Source organism: Cimex lectularius, unplaced genomic scaffold, assembly GCF_000648675.2.
Source record: "Cimex lectularius strain Harlan isolate CLEC.00 unplaced genomic scaffold, Clec_2.1 scaffold173, whole genome shotgun sequence".
In the NCBI taxonomy this organism is placed as follows: Eukaryota; Metazoa; Arthropoda; class Insecta; order Hemiptera; family Cimicidae; genus Cimex; species Cimex lectularius.
The window spans coordinates 878,847-895,350 of record NW_019392800.1 but is presented as its reverse complement, the minus strand read 5'-3'; the positions used below and the strand labels follow the sequence as shown (position 1 = coordinate 895,350).

The 16,504-nt window shown below is 37.5% G+C and overlaps 1 protein-coding gene across 4 annotated transcripts in view; it reads right to left on the bottom strand.

Annotated features, from left to right (window-relative positions):
- LOC106666574 (probable serine/threonine-protein kinase kinX) overlaps positions 1–16,504 on the bottom strand; it is a 66,807-nt gene that overhangs the window by 7,738 nt on the left and 42,565 nt on the right. For 3 of the 4 annotated variants that reach the window (XM_024228054.1, XM_024228055.1, XM_024228052.1), the window contains exon 2: positions 1,745–3,537. In XM_024228054.1, coding sequence (XP_024083822.1) covers positions 1,745–3,537 — 1,793 coding nt within the window. Of the gene's footprint in view, positions 1–1,744; positions 3,538–15,854; positions 15,999–16,504 lie in introns of those variants that run through there. The other variant, XM_024228053.1, reaches the window with a different exon arrangement.

Here is a 16,504-nt window from a genome sequence, read left to right as displayed (position 1 = left end):
GAATCGATATAGGAGGGTTTTTCAGCATAAACACAATGGACCGATAGTGATTGTTAACTATTGGGTTGTCCGGAAAATAATGCAGGATTTTGGTATTAAACAAAAAAAAAGAAACTAGTTACTTTAAAGCAATGTTCTTTAATCAAAATAATTTCCCATACTCTCAATACATTTCTCCCAACGTGTTGGTAACTTATTAATTCCGTCTGAGTAGAATTCAGAATTTTTAGAATTGATAAAGTCAATAAATGCATTTTCCAGTTCCGTTTGATTTTTGAATATTATGTGTTCTAAGTAGTGGTCCAGGTGTCTAAAAAAATGGTAGTCAGTAGGCGAGAGGTCCGGAGAGTAGGGTGGGTGAGGCAAAGTTTCATAGCCAAGCTCCAATAATTTTTGTGACGTTACACGTGACACATGTGGTCGAGCGTTGTCATGCAACAAAATGGGCCCTTTCCGATTGACCAAAGAGGGCTTCATTACTGCCAATTTCTGATGCATGGTATTAATTTGGTTACAGTATGATTCAGCATTGATGGTTTCGCCAGGATTTAAGAAGCTGTAGTGTATTAAACCAAATGAAGCCCACCATACCGTAACCATTACCTTTTTTTGATGAGTTGGGGGCTTTGGAAAATGTATTGGAGCTTCTCCTTTGTCGAGCCACTGTCCAGAACGTCTAGTGTTATCGTAGAGAATCCACTTTTCGTCACATGTAACAATTCTGGCCAGAAATGGGTCATTTTTGTTTCGACAAAGAAGTGATGCACAAACATCAAAGCGCTGATTTTTTTGGCGATCGTTTAATGAGTGTGGAACCCAATTTTCGAGTTTTTTCACTTTTCCAATCGCCTTGAGGTGGTCAGCGACGGTCGTTTTACTGACTTTGAGTTGCTCTGCACCCACCACTGATCGCAGAACATCATCATTAAGAGAGGAAGGCCTTCCACGACCTTCTTCATCTTCAAGGCTGAAATCTCCCTCCCGAAATTTTTTAAACCACCTTTGCACAGTGCACTCATTAACACAACCCTCGCCCCAGACTTGGTTAATGTTTCTAGCCGTTTGGGCTCCGCTTCGGCCGAGTTTAAACTCGTAAAAGAAAATCGTACGAAATTCTCGCTTTGACATTATAAGGATGACTGAATTATTTCCAAGTAGCGGAATGCTACAGAGGTAAACAAACAATATCATTTGGAAGAGGATTAATAAGTGTTGACATTCATACAAATGAGTAATCCTGTAAACGTAAACAGAATATTTTATATAGATTTTTTTTAATGAAAACTTAAAATCCTGCATTATTTTCCGGACAACCCAATAGTTATAGAATTTATCAACTAAGTTAAGAGTTTTTGGCATATTTGGCTACAACTGACACGTCTTTATGCTACATCATTACGTTCCTAGCTAATGTCGACTTGTTTTGATCTTTCTGATGTTTTCTTTTGTTTCCGCTTGTTCGATTGTTCTACTGAAGCCGAGCAAAACCGACCATCAATGAAAATGGGGTGACAACGAAAGGCGTCTGACCAGGAAGAAACTGTGAGAATAGGCTGACTCGGGGATGATCAATAACTCAGCGTTCATCAACTCCCAGCCGCTCAATCAAACTTGATAATCTATTTACTCGGAAGAGACAAACTTCCATAGAATTTAAAGGTAAAGGTGCTAATGTTTGAAAAGAAAATATTAGGGAAGACTTTTAATTTCAAGAGGTTTTTTGAATAATAAAGTTAGTACTTACATGTTGCTGTTTAGCAGAAGTCGGTTTTTCACCCTTTTGTTCCCTCTCTTTAGTTTCTTTTTGAGACGCTGAGGAAGGCACTGTCGGTTGTGAATTGAGCGAGGTCGTATCTTCTTCCAAAGTCTCTTCTAATTTATCAGTGAGCATGTCATCCGGAGGAGCTGGGAATTCTTCGTTGGGTGCTATAGCGCCTTTGTCGATGTCTGGACTGCTGATGAGGGACTCGGTCGTTTTCTCAGCTTCTTTGCATATTTCATCGACTTCATCTTTTATTTTATCTATCATACTATCAGTCAACTTTTTACTAACATCTTCAGTACTGGAATTTTGCGACTTTTTCAGATGCCTCCTGGTTAGAAAGCCTCTGATGTTGGACTGGATGGTAGTGGCAGCGGCGTTCAGGTCGGGGGAGTCCCCGCTCAAGTTGGAATTTTGAGATTTGTCCTCTAAAGATGTTGTGTCCGTCTTGGAATCGGGCAATAGGTCGGGCGTTTTATCTTGGTCCGAATTGTTTTTACCCGAATTTTCAGAAGGCGAGTTGACTTCTATCATCGGTGAGACTAATTGTTTTGCTTCTTCTAAGCCTACATTTTCAACATCTAGGGTTAGACTCGGTCCTCGAGTTTCCGATTTGTCTTCCAATTCTAACTGAGCCGTTTCTGACATTGACATATCAGACAGACTGTTGGTTTTGAGCTGTTCGCTGGATATATCGTTGTCCTCTTCTTCATTCGTTCTTGTATTCGCATCAGGGCTTGGAAAGCTGACATCATTTTCCGTACTCAGAGATTCTGTGTTCTCTTCTTGTCCGGGAGAATGATTCTCATCTTTGTGCTCGGTAGACTTTTCTTCTTTATCGACTGGAGTATCGGGAACTTCTTCGACTAGCTTCACTCCTAATTGTTTTTCATCATTGACAGGATTTTCGATCAGTTCCTCTTTTTTCTCTTCGTTCTTTTCTGATTTCTCCGTCTGACTAGTTAATTGTACTGAAGAATCTCCCAAATTTTCGCTAGGCGTTGGTTCTTTCTTTTCGATAGCGGACAGAACCGACTCGGTTCCGACGGAGGGCGTTTCCGCTTTTGTGTCATCTGATTGTCTTTCGGTTTCAACGTCGACGGCGTTTTCTGTCGAAAGGGGTAGATTGTGTTCTTCCTTTTTCTCGACCGGTACAGATTGTTCGGCGGGCTCGTTCGACGAGGGCTGTTTCTCTTCTGACACCTTCTGTTTTTCTTCAGTCGATGTCACCTCATCGGGTTTTTCGACATCTAAGGCTTTTTCTGGAACGGAATTCTCTCCTTCCTTGACTGTGACTTCTTCCCTAGGAGCGCTCAACGAGGTAGACTCGACTTTAAGTCCCTCGGGACTCGGGGCATCGATTTTTTCGGTCGCTGTCTCTCGAGTCTTATCTACATCTTCGGCTTTTTCCTTTGTCTCGACCTTCATTCCACCTGTATCGGGGCCTGCAGTCTTATCGTCAGTCTTATTTTCAAGGGCGGCTTCCGGCGGTAGAGACGGTTTTTCGGGACTCTCGTCTACTTTCCTCAAATCTTTCTGCGACTGGGAGTGTGCTGTCGTTCCCAGAATGGCGACCGTTCCCGTCGAAGCGGCGAGAGTCCTTACTGCCGTCGCCTCGACCCCGTACGAAGTGTCGTTACTTTCAGGCTCTTCTGCAGGTTTCTCTTCTGCGTTGGAAATCGAGGTCTTACGATCATCGTTTGAAGTTGCTTCTAAGCCGGGGCCTTTGCTGTTTGACTCCTCTGTCGAGGACGGTGATAATCCACTTGATTGTGCTGAAACAGACATACAGTTCACTATTTAGTTTTTCTGAAAGAACATCCAAACAAATAAAAAAAAAGAAATATCACCATTTTTTATCGAATCATCACTAAATTACAATCTTTTTGTATGTTATTTTCGCCAAATAATCAATCGAATATCGAACGCATTTCCAAATTTAGTACGTGTGAATCAATAGCAGGCTTGTCCAAACACCATGGTCACTCAGTAAAAAATTGCTTCCGCTTCGATTCTTTCTAGTCGGGCGTTTAACTATTAAACTCTTTAGATCTTAGGATCGGTTTATTCGAAAACAATCGAACGTCAAATCCATAGCCATTTTATTAACACTTCAAAGTCAAAAATTGTGGTCTCCTCATATTCACGATATAGTAGCCAGGGTGATTTCGGTTGAACGGAGAACAATTATAATACACGTTTGTTTTTATGCACTCTCGTTTAAGGTGTTTTTACGACTTTTCTGTCCATATTTTAAGCGATATCGTTAGACCTAATCAGATAAGGGGGTAAAAGGAATTCACCTAAAAAAATACCTATAAATTAAGAGTTAGGCCTCCTTGCGTAATTGTAGCTTGTACATGTAAATATATAGCATAAATATGTGAGTTTATGGTTTTGTCCCCACCATAATACTATGGCCAGGACTCCACCCGGAGGACACATGAGAAACCAGCTAAAACCAAAGGGGCGAGGAGGTCTCTTTTAAAGTTCTCGCGTGGGAAAACGTATAGAGAGGGTTTGGGGTTAAAATGAAAATTGGTGTGAACAGTGAGGTTAGAGACGTAACAAGAAGATTTGGCAATTTGTCCGAGTGCTTTTAAGTGGAAGGATTGGTCCATTGGTCATATTGGATGGCTGGTCCAACCCCACAGTACTACTGTAAGTCCAAAGTGGTTGCAGTAATGTCTCTTATTTTATTTTTTATTTTTGTTTTTTACGGGTAAAACAAAACAATAAAAAAAGTCTTGTATAGATTTAGTCGAGTTTTGACGGTCAATACAGATTTCATTCCTAAAAGTCTTCGTAGTTGTCATATTCTTCTATTACGTTGGTGTCTCAAGTCTGGTCTAGGTGTAGTCCTCAGTATCTGACCTGAGTGGATGTCGGTAGCTCCTTGTTGTTGTCCAGTAGAGGGAAAACTTTTTTTATATTAGTCGCTGATAAACTCAAGGTGTAAGTGGATACTGGGAGTGGTTTAAGTAGCATTTGAGTTAGGAAATAAAATTGCTGTATCGTTCGCATTGGTTGTAAAGGTGGTGATGGGATCTAGCAGGTCGGCAGTATAAATAATTATTTGGAGGTCGTGAGATGCGGTCTGGTGCGACGTAGGTTTTAGAAACCCATTTTCTTTATCGTGCCAACGTTTCGATCTTTATTGAGATCATCTTCAAAGCTCAAAGTGTTTGTTTTCCGTGAAGATTTGTCATTCTTGTCAGTCGTGTGACAGATACACAGATGTGTGAACAGTGAGGTTAGAGACGTGGAAAGAAGAAACCCTACGTCACACCAGACCGCATCTCACGACCTCCAAATAATCATCAAGTAACGGTCACTAAACACCACACAGTATAAATAATAGTACGGGACTAAGAATGATCCCTTGTGGGACGCCTGCTTGGATCGGTCTTGTCTCTCAGAACTCACTGCCACATTTTACTTAGAAACAATGACTTTCTTATGATTAGGTAGCAAGGAATTGGTGTAAAAACTGGGTATGAATTCAATGATGCCAGAACCTGTTTTGACTTGATTTTGAGCTTGATGCCAAGCCCATATCGGTCTGTCTAGGTATAGTCGTAAGTATCCGACCTGAGTGGAAGTCGGTCGCTCCTTGTTGAAACAAGGGGAAAATAAATTGTAAAAAAAATCTACGTAGGTTATATTTCAGTCATGTATATAGTCCCTTCCCAGCCGTTCCTAAGGGAGACCCTACAGCAGCCGACCCGCCATACTCTCAACTTATTTCAAGGGGCACAATTTATGGTTTATGGCTAAGCTTCCCTTTTTCCTACCTGACTGCTGAGGATTTACGAAGGGGAGGGACTTAATAAGAGAAAGATTTTAATAGCAAGCCAAATAAGGCCCCAATTGTTTTTCTCTCTTAAATGTGCTTATGTATTTTTGTTTTTACCTAATAAATAAAACACATATAACAAATATTTAACAATAGCCAGACTAATGGGACAAAACGACCGGAATTCCCGAGCACTGTGACAATTTTCATGCACCTCGCTCAATCTTTGTTCAGTTTTTCTTATTTGGTGGCCAAATAGAGAAGATTTGCTTCATTATTGCACTCAGGGACCTGGGAAAGTCAAAAGTCTTAATCCACAAGGATGACATTCGCTATTTTATTTTGAAGAAATTATAAGTGATTCTGACATTTGTGCTTCTGGCTCAACGATTCTGCCACCTGTGGAAATTTTATTTCTACTGGTTTTGGACTTGACTGGTTTGCTTCTCTTACTCATACCCGGCATGACAACTGGGCCTAGTTTTTTCTTTCTCAGGGTCGTTACCTACGTTTGATATCGTTCGTTAGGTTTAGTCGTGTAGTATTTCCCCTGTTGAACCGGCCTGTCGCTGTATGAAGCCAAGGCCACATCTTGTTTTTTCCCTCAGCGCAATGATATGGTAGCATAGATGTCATGCGATGAAGGAACAATGTCGCGTTGGTTCATAAATCTTGTAGGCGGTGGATTGCCGGAGGCCATTCTTCTGATGATGAACTACTCGACGGGACTTAACCTCCGAACTCAGGTACCTACCTGAATAAATAACTAATAACTACCCTGAACGAAGGACTGCTTTGATGAGCTCAGAACCATCAACTCTATGACCCACCGACTCTAACTTTCACTGTTTCTGACTGGACGTCTCTAGTTTAGGTCAGTGGTTATATCCTGATGCGCACAGAAGCGGACATGGATCGCGGACCTAGGATGGCGAGACCTCAGAGAGTGTAGACCCCGGGTTCTTGTTGACGAGGGTATGTATGCAAAAAACAATCCGCAACCTGGGATGGCGAGAACTCAGAGGGTAGATAGACCTCGGATCTTTGCTGACAAGGCTATGCAGGCAACTTGAGATGGCGAGGCCTCGGAGCGTGTGGAGCCCAGGCAACGGATCTTGGGTGCTGTACGAGAATGGTAAAGGAAATATGTAGAAGTAACTATTATCCAATTAAAGTTGGTTTATAATACAGTAATTAATATTAAATTTAAAACGATATATGTCAAGGTCAAGTGTTTAACGTTCCAATTCGAGAAATCGGTTTGACAACGGTTTTACGTTTTGAAAATTTGACGTTTTTGCACGGTTGTTTAAGTCGACCGAGGTCATATTGACGAGCGGGAAGATGGTTTAGAATAGACTCGTGTTAATTTTGTTGGCGTCGAGTCGAAACTTATCTCTGGCCCCCACACACCAGACAGTACAATCGATCAGCAATGATGGAAATTCTAACGCAACTGTTTCATTTAAGGGTCCTAAATCAGTAAATTCGGGTGGAAAGGTTTAAACAGTTTAACAACGAAGATTGACCTTTAAACGTCCAAGTTTAGACACTTTATTATATTAACATAATCCAGGAAGTCTGAATAGATGAAAACACATAAAACTTTATTTTCCCTCCATTTCGTGAAACTGCGTGCTCTTTGTATTTTTAACTCGATCTTGAACTTCCAATTTTAGGAGATGAAACTTGGCGTTCCGACAACGGTGGCCTTTCTTATTTAATTAGCGGGCCGAAATCGACCTAAATTGTAAAAATAAATGATTGAAAAATCATCATGTCGAAACGCAACCTATTTGTTAAAAATAATCATCTATGTCGAAGAACTTGTAATATTTTCTGCCCGACTTAGACAAAATTCTTTTAGTATTTGTTAAACAAATTTAATAAAAGTAATCATAAGTCTGGACTTTTTATTATTTAATTGGTACAGTGCTTTCTTTTCGTGTTAAACGTGTTGTGTTTGACATTTCTAATTTTTCGAGTATGCTCATTTTTCGTCTTTTTTGTACGCCGTGTAGTAGTTTCATGCTTGTCTGTATTGATGGTTTCTGTAAGGTGATTCCCCTAGTTTGATTTTCCTTCATTGTTCCTGGATCTTATGTGTTCTTTGTACCTATATTTAATTTTCTGTCATATTTCTGTCGATGTATTTGTATCTATTATGAGTATATGTCTGTATATGTTTTGTCAAGTCGGTTTGTCTTTGTAGTTTTCCAATCGATTTCTTGGTTTTGAGCACTGTTTTAATGCCTAATTTGTTAAAGATTCAGTTTGTTCGTTTCTTAACCGATGTATTTGCGGTCAGTGTTTGTTGCGTCGTATTTGTTATTGTGTTTGTGTTGTAACAGCGTAGAGAAGAGAGAGGGGGAGAGAGAGAGAGAGAGAGAGAGAGAGAGAGAGAGAGAGAGAGAGAGAGAGAGTGAGCGAGAGAGAGAGACTAAGTTATATTTTATTTTTTTAATTAGAAGGGAGATCATTTAAAAATTGCACACATTAATGTTGAAAATTTATTAGTACATCGGGAGGAATTGAGTTGTAGTTCAGAACATAAAAATTACGATATTATCACCTTATCAGAGACTTTTCTAAAACCATGTCCTAGCTCGGGAATATTTTCCTTAAATGGATACTAAATTTTTCGTAATGACAGACTTAATAAAAAAAGGTGGAGGAGTAGCAATTTATGTAAAAAAAAGTGGCCAAAAAATTTGTGTAAAAAAAGTCGCCAAGCAATTAGTAAAAAAGCCCGAATTTAATGTCTGCGAAGTTACTGCTAGGACAGCTAATTTTATTATTAATGTGTAGTTTATAGGCCTCCAAAAGCAAGTTCTATGGACAGCGTTATCGAATCCCTATTATTAAACAACGAAAAATTGTTATGCTAGAAGCCTTCAACATAAATTGGAATCTGTATATGTATTTAGTAGTCACAATTGACCGTATTAATTATTTTATTTAATTACACTTTTTATCTAAGGTTGAGATGAAAATAAATAAATATAAATATAAACAATAATAATAATAAACTGGAATGATGGAATTAACAATGTTTATTCATTTTAAATAATAAGTTAGATAAAATTGGTTTCCATGTTTTAACGAATAAACTCAATTTTCATGCACGAAATAATGAATCTATTCTTGATTTAATTATTACAAACCATTTTGAACTAATGATTGATTACAGCAGTTTAGACAGTCCAGATATGACGTGATATATTGTCCAGTAAATATCAGAATAACAAAAATTTTGTGTTTCGTGTTTTGTATGAGTGAGTGTATTTATTAGAGTGAACTGTGAGGGGCTGATGATGGAATAGCATCCCCATCGCCCCTCGAGCTGTGTACGTCGATGGCAGAATATTGTTTTGAAGAGAATAAATTTTTCTGATAAAACGGTTTCTTTTTTTTTTTTCTCTATCTTAGCTTTCTAACAGAAAACAAATATATATATATAAACCACAAAAGGTACAATTTTTGATAGGTCGACTGTGAATAAAGGGGTGACTCAAGGATCTACCCTCTCCGCTTTGGTTTTTCAATTTATATAAATAGTACGTTTAGTGTAATACAGCGTCGTAAATAAAGCATGTGTGCTGGCAATATAAATTTATATAAAGATAGCAAAATGTGCACCAATTGGTTGATAGTATACATAATGAAATGACGAATTAAAAAATCTATCAGAGTGGAGTAAAAATATCGTTTTAAATTGAACCCTAACAGAAGGACCTGTGTTATTTTAGGTCATAGTCAGTTTTAAATAAAATAAAACTATAGCCTAAAAAAATTCTGGATAGTGAAGTATTAAATATATAAAGAGAATCTAGGTGTTTTTGTTAATTCAAACTTAAGTTGGAATTGTCAAGTTAAAGTCATATCACAAAAACTACACGCATTGGGGTACTCAATAAATAAACTTTAAAAAATACAAAACAACAGAATTGAATTTGATGTTACTCACAACATTAATTATGCCACATACACAATATTTCATTGTAATCATGTCTGATATGAACTATAATAATAAAAGTATACTTCAAAAAATAATTAATTAACTTCCGTATTAGATTCATACTAAATTTAAAACGTGACGATTGTATATACGATAAATATAAAATATTAAAATAATATTTTAAAAATAGAAGATTTACAGAATGTAAATACAGCATCATTAATCCATAAAACATTATTAGTCAAACAGCCAATTTACATTTGGGATAAGTTAAAATATTTTAAAGATGTTCATAATTTTGAAACGAGATTTCTCCTTAACGGTCTAATTATTACATAAAATATAACACATAAACATATGGCAATTCATTTTTAGTCACTGGGGTAAGAATGCATAACACATACAAATAAAAATTAAAAAACAAAAAAACAATTAATTTTAAAAAGGTTTTAAAAAAATTGTACCGAATTTTTGTTGAAAAAATATCTTTAAAATTATTCAGATTATAATGCTGGGTGTCCTTTTTTTAGATGGCCTGACTGAATTTCTCTTGACCAATGACACTATATATATATTTTTTTTTAGTCAAGTTTCAAATTTTTAGCTTTTTTTGTAGAAAAATTATACAGGGTACCTCAGGCCCTGTTCAACTTCAAAATTTCAAATACGACCCCCCCCCCGGTGCAATCGGATTGGCAGCGGCATTGGTTCAAGAGAAATTCAGCCAGGTCATGTACAAAGGACACCCTGTATAGTAATTTTGGGTAAATTTGTGTTGACAAACAATGACAGAACGTAAACAATAAAGGCAATTAATGTTTACTTTAGTGAAGAAGCAAATTATTGGAATTAACAACGAAACAGACGAAATGGGTTTTTTCAAACTTTTTGCCATACTTTGTCATTTTTTGACCAATTTAAAATCCGATTCCACCATTGTTTTCTGCGTAAAAATCCTTTAAAATGATCTGCATAGGATCGTATTTGAAATTTTGAAGTTGAACTGGGCCTGAGGTACCATGTATAATATTTTTTTCCAAAAAAATGTAAAAATTTGAAACTGGACTAAAAAATATTAAACACGTAAGTATATATTTTTTTGATAACGTCATTGGTTCGAGAAAAATTCAGCCGGGCCATCTAAAAGAAAGACACCCTATATAGTAACTTTGTGTTTGATAATTTTATATATTTTACTTTACTTAGTAGCTAAATGAAACATTTAAACCTGTAAAAGGTATAGTTTATGACTTGTTAAATTGATTAAATTTATGATACTGAAAAATTCACTAATTTCTTGGTCCGCTTGACCAATTATTGCATTACAATTAATTAAGGTTTTTAGTTGAGATAAAAAAGTCAATGGCACGAGCGGGATTCGAACCCACGATCTTCGGCTAGATACGCCGCTGCTCTACCACTTGAACTATCGTGACCTCGATCCACTCGGACACTAACTTTCCATCTCAACCTCACCTTTTGAATTTTCCCTCCTTTTTGCCATTTTTGGCGTATCAAGCCGAAGATCGTGGGTTCGAATCCCGCTCGTGCCATTGACTTTTTTATCTCAACTAAAAACCTTAATTAATTGTAATACTGAAAAATGTTCTTACAGTTCCGTTTCTAATATTTTTATTAATTATTAAAAATCACTCACATTGTTGTACAATTGTTTACATGGTTTCATAGATAATAAGCAAAACATTTACTACTCAATATATGTATATGTTTAATAATTATGTAATATGAGTTTTAATAATGCAATTTGTGTTTATAAACATGAATAGTTGTAAATGTTCAATTTAAAATAATTGTAAAATTTGTAATCCATGGCAGAGAGATCATGCATCCGAATTCTATCTATCTCTCTCTCTCTCACACACTCTCTCTCTTCCCTCTACTCGCTCTCATTCTCGCTTTCTCTTCTTTCTCTCTCTCTCTTTCTCTCTTCCCTCTTCTCGCTCTCACTCTCGCGTTCTCTTCTTTCTCTCTCTCTCTCTCTCTCTCTCTCTCTCTCTCTCTTTATCTATCCAAATCTCTCTCTCTCTCTCTCTCTCTCTCTCTCTTCTTCTCGCTCTCATTCAATCTTGCCACTGTTACCTTTCATTATCCTATCTCACTTTTTTTTAAACAATGGATACCAGGAACTGGAAGATTTCCCTCTGAACACTGCAGCTGTTCAACTTTTTGTACTTTATCTCTGGCTCCATTTTTGGGGGCTCGCAACACGAGTGTGAATTTGAGCCCCTCGGTTTGCCGGTGTTCTTCCATCGAAGAAACTCATTTTTGAACGGGGTTGGGACCAATTTCAGGGTCGCTGAGATCTGATCCCACCCCTTCCATTGATGGGTGCCGTGTCAATTTCTTTCAATTACGGCCACCGGTCCCCTTAGGCGTCAGAAGAAAGTTCAGAGGCGACGGTGGGGATCGAACCCACGACCGCGGGATCTACTAGCGGAAAGTCTGACGCCTTAACCACTCGGCTACCGCGGACCCCCTCACTTATTTTACACTACCCTTCTCTCGTTCTCATTCGCCCTCTTTCTTTCTCTTCAATCATTCTATCTTTTATCTATCCCAACCTCTGTTTACTCTTGAATCTATCTATTAACCCTTTTACCATTGTCTACATTTCATTATCTTATCTCTCTTATTTTACACTACCGCTCTTTCGTTTTCATTCTCTCTCTCACGCTCTCTTTCTACCCCTCTCTCTCTCTTTCATTATCTCTCTATCTACCCATCCTATTTTCTTTTCATTCTCCTATCTATCTTACTTTTTTAAACTTGTTTATCGCTCTCTCTCTCTCTCTCTCCTTCTCACACTTTCTACCACTAACTCTCTCCCTTTCTCACGTTCCTTTCCACATTCATCTTTCTTCTTTCCTGGCAGCTCGTCCATCGACACTTTTAGTTATATCAGCACTTATTTGTTTTGTCGAAGGAAAACAATTCATATTTCAAATTTGAAATAACATAATACGGAATATGGGATGAATCAACGTTTACAATATGGTAATTTAATCCTTTTTTTTATTCGCTGTTTACTTTAGAAAATTAATCCAGTCTGCATCTCAAGTCTAAATATCAGATCGAAAACACATTGGTATTTTCGATTATCAGTTCAAAGTCAGACAAAAACAAACGTTTAAAAATAATCGTCGATCACTTCAGAAATTGTTGTTTGTTTTTAACTTGATAAATGGGTGGAACTAAAATGTAACAAGCATGAATAAAAGAAAGAAAAAACTCTCTTGACGGAAAACTGTATTTCTGTGTCACTAATTTTCTACATGATTTTAACTTAGGGAAAACTAATAAGAAAACACTTTACTATTTTCACAATTGGGTTAAATTTTTGTTTATCCGGGTGTAATTTGAATCGAAAGGAAACAGAGGATCAAACGAGGCTTTGTTTAAAGAGCCTGTTTGTAATATAGGTCTCAGGGCGGATAATATTTATAGTTCAACTTGACATTGAGCTGAAAAATAGTCCATCCCTCTCACGGAAATCTTCCATTCCTTCAGTTTTGACGCACTTCCCCGAAACGTTGCCAAACATTCAAAAGCGTGTCAGACAATCGTTCTATCTCGAAGCACGGCCGCGGACAAAAATACGTCGTCGACAAACGCTCAAAAGATCCAGATCCTCGATAGGGGGGTCTTTTATAAGTTTTCCTTCCACATGGATCTATATCGCGATAAGGACGGAATTTTAGATCTGGGGAGTAGGGCATCTAGGACGAGTAGGAACTATTTCAGTATTGCAATTTGACTGGGTTTTTCTTTCTTTACAAAGGTCTCTTTTTTTTAAAAAGCTAATTAATAATCCACCCTTTACTTAGAGATATTTTTAAATCGACCCGTTTTATTCGTACGATTTTATGCCAAATTCCGTACTATTTATCGATTTAAAAAAATAAATAAATCGTATGGATCAGTTGGGACTTCAACGTTTTTAATCCAATTAATCCATACTTGATTATAGACCTTGATTATTCTAGATTGAATATGTTTAAATTTAGATTTTTTTTCATAGTTAATACTCAGATTATTGGCATCATTATCTCCGGGTCAATTCACTATGCACTATAATCTATATTGTAAAAAAATCGCTTTGTCGACTCCATTTCTAACCGAAGATTTCCGATATTTCTAGTCCATTTTGTCTTTTGTTTAAACAGAAGGAAAATAAAACTTTTTGACTTCGGTAATGAGTACTTCTTGGTAGGTACTTGATCTTCCTCAAAATATTTCTAATGCTAGTTAAGTTATATACGCTGTATTTTTGTGGGAGTTCTTCGTCAAGTCTGCCCAGTGACGAACCTGCAGGTAGTTTCTCACAAGTTAGGTACAAAAAAATATCAGTATTTCATAAAACATCTCCGTTTCCCCCAAAAATCGGAACATGGGACTCGCTGAAGATTCGCTGCCGTGCTCGAGGACAATTCTCCCTATACGGAGCCAAGGAATGGTATCCTTCAATTATTTGGGACACATTAAGCAACCTTTCTCTGGAGAGGTTTAGAACAAAATGTAAACGACCGAGCTGTTTATCTCGTTTCACCTGCTATTTCTGAGTTACATCTCACCTTTTACACGATAGGGTTAATAATAGAATTCTGTCATTCTACAAGCTTGAAATTACCGGGTTTTTTAAATTTTTAATCAGGAAAACAGTTTGAAATGTATGCTTTTCAAAACAAATACCGCATTTTACAAGTTAATGGAATACAAAAGTAAAATGGAGTAATTTCAAATAATCGTTCAAAGATTCGATCCGATCGCAGGGGTTTATTCCAATTCGAAACGATGTCTAGAACTATTGGATTGGCGCAAAATTAATGAAAGTTTTGAAAATTTGTTTTATTTTCGCCGGTGCTTGTCATGTAAACAAAGCTAAATCCTCAAAGCTAATTTACTGATTATAACTAATATTTTTAACTGTTATCTTTTATACAAAACATTTTAGTTTATATTAAATTTTAAAAGAGTGAGAACCTTCGAAATTGAATATGTCCAATTAGATTTTCGTCAAATTTATTTGTATGAATTTAAGGGAGGAAGCATTAGAGATGCACGTGCAATGTTGGTTTCAGAGATTTCGATCTCGAAGACAGGGAAGGTCGCAACCGGCAGGCCTTTCGTTGTGGACGACGACCAACTGAAAACCAAAGTCTCAAAGTTGATTGAAGAAAATTCACGTAAGAGAACATGGGAAATTGCGGAAGAGCTTAGCGTTGATCACTGAACCGTTGTTCGCCATCTCGAGCAAGTAGGTAAAGTAAAAAAGCTCGACAAATGGGTACCGAACGGACTAACCGAAGCCCAAAGCAATCGACGGTTTTAAATTTGCACGTCTCTTCTGTTGCGCCGGCCAAACGATCCATTTCTCGATCGACTCATCATCTGCGATGACAGATGGATTCTATACGATTTCAGGAGGTGTACAGGTCAGTGGTTGGACAAACTGGAAATGGATGAAGCGCCAAAACCAAATCTGCACAAAAGAGTATAGTGACTGTTTGGTGTACTGCTGGGGTTGTTCACTGTAATTTCCTGAATTATGATGAAACAATCACAGCAGAGAAATATTGCCAAGAAATTGACAAAATGCACGTGGAACTGCAACGTCTTTATCGAGCATTGGTGGAGCGACCGATTTTTGTTCACTCACTTAATGCCAAGCCACATTAGCAATGCCAACCCTGGGGAAAATTAAGCACTTATGAAACTTTACCGCACCCTCAATATTCACTCGACCTCTCGCCTACAGACTTCCATTTTTTTAGGCATTTTGATCACTTCTTAAGGTATAAAACTCAGTGGAGCCGAAGTAAAGATTTTTATGACAGCGGAATAAAAGCGCTTATTCGAATAAATTTTCTTTATTTTATAAAAATTAAAAATAGCTTTGATAGCCAGTTCAAAACCTGCAATATCTTTCCACCAGCAGCCCAATAAATTATAACATCTCTACATCGATTTACAGGACTTGGTCATAGACGGTGAAACTCACCATTTGACGATAATAAAAAGGCTGGTAATTGTCGAAAACAGAGTTTATTTGTTTTCTCAAAGACTCGAAATAAACTTAACGAGGTCAATTAGAACAGAAAAAAGAAAATTTAAAGAATATGAAAAGGTTTTATTTTCGATCCAGCTATTTGGATCGTGAGCCAAACCGAAGTTCGGTTATTTGTACTGGAAGAAATGCGAGTAGCCACAAATAGATAAAAAGGAGGATGAAAAAACAAACCCGTGGGTATGGGAATAAATAATAATTAATAAAGTCGGCCAGCGTGAAAAAAATCGAGTCATTAATAAAATCTTCAAACCTTTTTTATTGTTCCTTCTGGAAGAGCTCCACGAGTGCCCCATGAGAGCGGATGGCGGTGTGCAGTGCGCGGCGGAAGAATGACGACTAGTTCGACGAGCTCTCCGTGACGTGCGTGCATGCGTACGCACAGCGGCCGCCGCAGTTCGTTCCTTGTCGAAATTTTGCCCTTTTATCTTCGGCACTATCTGGAAACACCTTTGCCCCCTAAGCGCACCCTCCCCCCGCCGAATATAAAAGAATGCATCGTATAATGTAATGTCCTCAAAAACGTTATCACCTCTTTTATATTCACTGAGCAAATTCAAATATTTAGTTTCAATCGGTGATGTAAAATAGATACTTTTCCCGCTGCTGTTTACACTGTCGGCGTTGATTGGAATACCAATTCTCAAATCGGGATCAATTGTTATTTTGATATTTGTTAGGAAGGGTTAAAAGCTTTCCAGGAAGCCTTGACAATTGAATAGCTCATCGGCTAATCTACTCAGTTTCGATATTACCAAAAGCTAAAAGTTATCAATGCAAATACATTCTAATTTTTGTTTTACATTCAAGCCTCGTTCTATTATTTTCCTACTTTCGAAATTTTCTGCACGGACTTAAGTCCGTTTGGTAAAATCAATGCGATCACCCTAAACCATTTCCCAA